Source organism: Epinephelus moara, chromosome 1 (genome assembly GCF_006386435.1).
Source record: "Epinephelus moara isolate mb chromosome 1, YSFRI_EMoa_1.0, whole genome shotgun sequence".
In the NCBI taxonomy this organism is placed as follows: Eukaryota; Metazoa; Chordata; class Actinopteri; order Perciformes; family Serranidae; genus Epinephelus; species Epinephelus moara.
In genome coordinates, this window is record NC_065506.1 from 7,192,426 (window position 1) to 7,198,296 (window position 5,871).

Consider the following 5,871-nt stretch of genomic DNA (forward strand, 5'->3'; position numbering starts at 1 on the left):
GTGGTAAAAGTCTTTTTAAATACATAAAATTGATGAGTCAAATTCAGCGGCTGGAGGAAATTTAACATGTTCGCAAAAATTGGGAGATGGTGAAGCAAATTTCAAGTTTCTTTTAGAGGATGTTTGCTTAATTCAGTGTGATAAAGTCCTGTAGTAAACATCACTGAAGACCGATTTGGGAACGCGCAACAAAGAGATGGAGTTCACTTAGCCTAAATTCAGCCATTTAAAAGGCCGTTAATTTATCACGATGTGTGTGCATAAATTAAGAGATCATTAAGGTGTTTTAAACATGTTAAGAAATGATTGTCCCATATTGAGATTTTTTTAAATCCATCTTTATTTCATCCTGACGATCATTTGATTTGGTTGCAGCAGGCTGAGTGCAGCAGCTTCAGATCTGCTGTGAAAGAAAAAAAAACGACATAAAACAGAAACAAAGCAAATTGCTATTAAAGCCGCTCAAACAGCAGCTCTCAGCGGCTCTATTTGTCAATGCAAATTGGTGAGGGGCACCCAACACCCCCCTCCGTCCACACACACGAACACACACACATACACACTGTGCCTAAAATGTTGCCAAACACATCAACATACCTCCACAGAGCGCAGCGCAGCTCCCTCACAAACATCCCCGGAAATCAGGCTTCTCTGCTCGGCGTTTCTCGGCTCTTTTTGCCGCCGCTTCTTCAAATGAAAATGACTTGTGTTGGCTCAGTGCGTCCATGTAAATACGTGTAAATGAAACCACACTGTGCCCCAGTTTCCCCCCCGAGTCCCCTCCCTCCCCCTCCTCCTCCTCCTGTCTATGATCATGTGATGGTGAAGAAGTGGCCCATTAATGAAGCTCCTCTCCGGGGGTCTTTTCTGCTCCTGTCACCGCCGTCCAGCCCACAGACGGGACAGACCGAGAGAGGGACATGGAGGAGGCAGCAGCAGCCGCTTAGCGCAGCTCAGCAGCGGTGCAGGAGGAGGACGTACACCGCGCTGCACCTGCCGGGGACCCGCAGCTGGCAGACAGGGTAGAGACGAGGAAGCAGCGGTTTCTAGAACTTTTCCTCAACTTGAAGGCGGAGTTGTGGCTCCAGCAGTGTGCGTACAAGACGGGACCATGTGTGCCAAATACCAGGCAAGTTTCTTTTCGTGCGTAACGGTGTTTTGAAGAGTTGGAACTGTTTGGACAAAGTTTGTAAAAAGTGAGGCGAGTCTGTTCTGCTCTCTGAAGACTGAGAGTAAACTTATCCCGGCCCGGCCCCGTCCGGCCCGGTTCAGCAGAATAATGCCTCGCCCGGGGAGGAACACGTACAGCGACCAGAAGCCTCCATATTCTTACATCTCCCTCACGGCCATGGCCATCCAGAGCTGCCCGGAGAAGATGCTCCCCCTCAGTGAGATTTACAAGTTCATCATGGACCGGTTCCCGTACTACCGGGAGAACACGCAGCGGTGGCAGAACTCTCTGCGGCACAACCTCTCTTTTAACGACTGTTTTATTAAGATCCCCCGCAGACCGGACCAGCCCGGTAAGGGCAGTTTTTGGGCTCTGCACCCGAGCTGCGGCGACATGTTTGAGAACGGGAGTTTTCTGCGGCGCAGGAAGCGTTTTAAAGTGGGCGGCATGCAGGTCACGGACCCGCTGGCACCCAGCAAGCCGCAGGATGCCGCCCACTACCTGCAGCAGCAGGCCAAGCTGCGTCTCAGCGCGCTGCACGCGGCCGCGCACCTCCCGCAGATGCCGGGCGGATACAACCTGAGCTCCGTGTCTCAGCCATCCAGCTTCAAACACCCGTTTGCCATCGAGAACATCATCGCCAGAGAGTACAAGATGCCGGGCGGGCTCGCGGCCTTTTCCACCACCGGGTACCCGCTCCACAACCAGCTGACCCCGGCCTGGCCGCACATGTACGGCTCCGGGATGATGGACACCGCGGCTCCCATCTCCATGGCCAGCGACTACTCCGCCTACGGCATGCCCCTCAAGTCCATCTGTCACGGCGGACAGACTCTGCCCGCCATCCCGGTGCCCATCAAACCCACGCCCGCTTCAATGCCGGGCCTGCCGGGGCTGCCCACACACATCCCGGCTTTCCTGGCGAACTCTCCCCAGTCTCTGAGCCCCACCTCCCCGCAGACAGCCACCGGTCAAAGCAGCCCGGCCGCGCCCGGAGAGGCGCTGTCCTCCCCGGCCTCTGCGGCGTTGCAGTCCACGGTGGCGGTGCACTGACTGGAATCAGACTTTGTTCTCTTTTTTTATAAAGGAAAAAAAAAAACTCTGCGAAAGGGAAAATGACGAACTTCTTCAACTCCAAAGCAGTGTTTCATCTCCAGGACACAAAGTGCGCGAATGTGAGGATGTGCGTTAATTATTAGGAAATTTCTGTCGGTTTTGTTTCTCTGAAAAGAAAGAAATTCATCCATCAAACGTGAACATGTTTTCCCCATCTTGTGAAGAAACAGCAGGTTGACCTCTGGCCTCCTGCAAACAACACAAATATCATTTAGGAAAAACATTAATTTGTATTTCTTGTGAAACAACGTTATTTCAGAATTATGACAGAAACAAAAATCATTTAGACAGTTTAATCTGTTTCTCTCCACATTCCTTCACAGCAGACTGACTTGGTGTTACCGGTCGGATCGTGTCGTGACAAATTATCCGGATCTTTTGTGTTTGAAGCCTTTTCTTCTCAAACTGAAAGAAAGATCTCAGATTAATGACTCTTAAAGATTTGTTTCCACTTCACTTCAGCCTCTCTGCTGTTTCTTTTCTGCTCCCGAAACAAAAGGGAAACTTAAAGGAAAGTTAGTTTTTCAACTTGCAGGATTTTCCTTCCAAAAGTTTTAACGCAACAGAGCACGAGAGGAAAATCTTCATAAAAATGCAAACAGCATTTAGTGAACCAAATAATTACCCAGCCGTTTTTTCCTTTTTTATTATTATTATTAGTATTATTTTTTGTAATTGATATGAACAATCGCAGAGATAAAAAAATATTAAATAAGACTTGAAATCATATATTTATGTCAGAGGTTCAGCATAGTTTAAAAAGAAAACCACTGGAGATATCTGACCATGAATGCAAGGATCTACTGTCTCTGATGCACTTTTTAAAACATGAAATCTAAATGTTTTTTTTTTTCAGTAGCTGACAGCCGTGTTGGTTTAATTTAAAGTTTTTTTGTTTGTTTTTTTTAAACGCTGTGGTGTTCAAATGACCCGCTGTCTGTGTATTTGTACTGCTGCATGCTCCTGCTGTCTGAAAAAGTAAAATAATTCCGTGTTTGTGAGTTTCTTGGGCTGAAAGCATAAAGCATGAACATGAACAACGGGCTTTTTATTCCCTGCGCTCTGTCTGCTCATCCAGATCCATTAAAAAAACCTTCCTGGGAATAAAAACACCAAAAAAGTAGTGAAGAGGCCTGTTATTCACCTGCGCGCGCGCGCACACACACACACACACACACACACACACACACACACACACACACACACACACACACACACACACAAATTGAGTCAATTTTATTCAATTTACAAATTGTTATTTTTTTCTGGAATATTTTAGGCCTACATTTCAGAGATTTCTTCTAGGGAAAATGTAACTTTTCACTCCATTAATCTTACAGCTGAAATCACTGGTGACAAAGCAAGTTAAGATTTCACATTTATCATGGGATTACATAATATGGCTTTCGTCTGATAAAAATATTGTATCTTCAAAATGTCCAGTTTTCAGGAGCTCTGTTTCTGCTTGAAAACTGCTTGTGACTTTTAGATATTCTGGCTCACTGTTACTTCAGGTATCATGAAACTTTGACCACATGTCGAGATGTGCTTCATGTTTTTCTAAGAAAATTCAATTTGACCAAAATCTGAACTATGGATGTACATTTTCAATTTGTTCTAATGATCTCTAAAAAATAAACTAACTAAAAAACTTTTTATATAATAAACATTTATTTTTACAGTTGGACAGCTGCAATTTATCAGCAATAGTGATTGATTACATTGTGATAATTATATGTCTATATTCGTTTTGTCCATATTTCCCACCTGTTGGAGAAATTTCTCAACATGTAGAGACAAGTTCTGTTTGTAAATCCTTCAGCTGATCTGAGAGCTGGAAAATCCCCAAACTGAAGGTACGGGATATGTACCAGACACTGATACTGTCAAATATTTGACATTAAAATTAACAGGCCCCAAATAATGAGCCGTAAGAGTTACTGTAAACTGTGACTGAAGCTGCGTGCTGTTTTAAAATGACTATAATGACATATTCTGTATATTCACATATTAACTGTAACAGTGATGCAGCACAGGAGAAAGACATTTTCACTTGAACAGATATTGTTCAATTTAATCTGTAAGTGTCGCACACCTACAGAACACAAAACGTTTGAAATAATTATTCAGTAGTTCAGTAAAACAGTGTCTTCAAATACTGACAAAACTAATTTTAAATGCACGTTCACGTTTGGTGAAAACAAAATTAAAAAACTCCAATCTCTTAACGAATTAGTGTCCTCACTATGTTACAGAACCACACAGCAGAGACTGTGTGAGGTCTTGAGTTTTCCAGCAGCAGCGGACACTACTGAAACTAAGATGCAGTGGTGGAATGTAAATGCCTATACTTATGTGCAAATTTGAGGTACTTGTACTTTACTTGAGTATTTCCATTTTAAGATTTAATTCATTATATTTATGACAGCTTGTTAGTTACTTTTAACTTTTTGATGAAACAATGTATCAGGTTTTATAAATTCTTCATGTGTTTTGCACATCTCCACCTTGATTAACTATAATCAAAAAATAGGTACTAATTACACATGAATGCTTCAGTAATCTAATAAACACACTCCCAGAGGTCATTTGTTACCACTATGAGTACTTTCACTTTTGATACTTTAAGTATATTTTCTGATCCTACTTTCATACTTGTACTTAGGTAACATTTCCAGTGCAGGACCTTTAGTTGCAATAGAGTATTTTCACAGTATGATATTAACATGTACTTGAGTAAAGGATCTGAGTATTTCTTCCACCACTGTAAAAAACGCATCATTTCAATAGATTTAAAGATGACTTACAACTCTCAACTTAAAAAAAAGCCAACTCAGTTTGTCACCAGTCAGTGCGAGTCTTTATGTCCAACATGTCCTGCAGCTTCAACTCAAAATGTAACTGACAAAACAAATTAAAGTGTATGTTCATATTTACAAATGAGTTTGCATCCTGTCTCAGAGCAACTTCAGATTTAAAACACTATGTGATTGTTGAATTTTTACCTTTAAAGTTACACAATCTTTACTTTAAAGTTGACCTTTTCCCTTCACAGTGAGCCAACTGTATATTGAGTTTATTGGTAAGCTGCAGACTCTCCGAGGTTAATGTGTGTGTCTGATAGCATCAGGTTTTTCTCTTGGCGTGTCTGCTCAGTTTAATCGACTCTCCGTCGCAGTTTCTCTAAACGCTGAAAGACGACAGACAGCTCTTCTGGAGAGAGAAAGGCTCGTCTGAAGAGCTTTTTATTCTTCCAGAGTGACGGAGGTCTGGTGTGTAAACACTGGCCGGTTTGTGGAGAGCGGTGAATTAGCAGCAGGCAGCGTCTGGGCGGCCGTAAGGGATTAGCCAGTTAACACTTCCCTGGTGCCAAACACAATTGTGCGCCGTCAATGTGTATAGGTCTTTGAGTGTGTTGCCGAGAGACGGCGACTGTTACCGTAAAAATGTCAGTTTGTGAACGCTCCCCCCCTCCTGAGCTTTGTGACCACACACAAGTAAAACAAATGACATTTAAACAGGAAAACTCTGCCTGCTGTTGTTGACATTCCTGCTCAGAGCAGAAGAGTGAAGAGGAAGAAAAC

At 43.2% G+C, this 5,871-nt stretch overlaps 1 protein-coding gene across 1 annotated transcript; it reads left to right on the plus strand.

Annotated features, from left to right (window-relative positions):
- The first annotated feature begins 603 nt into the window (after positions 1-603).
- On the plus strand, positions 604-5,233 carry LOC126394467 (forkhead box protein B1-like). Its single transcript, XM_050051288.1, has one exon. The coding sequence runs from the start codon at positions 1,280-1,282 to the stop codon at positions 2,222-2,224; it is 945 nt and encodes a 314-aa protein (XP_049907245.1). The 5' UTR covers positions 604-1,279; the 3' UTR covers positions 2,225-5,233.
- Positions 5,234-5,871: the final 638 nt, after the last annotated feature.

What these genes read in the sequence shown, in the direction of transcription:
- LOC126394467 (XM_050051288.1), top strand. Translation starts at nt 1,280, where the DNA reads ATGCCTCGCCCGGGGAGGAACACGTACAGCGACCAGAAGCCTCCATAT.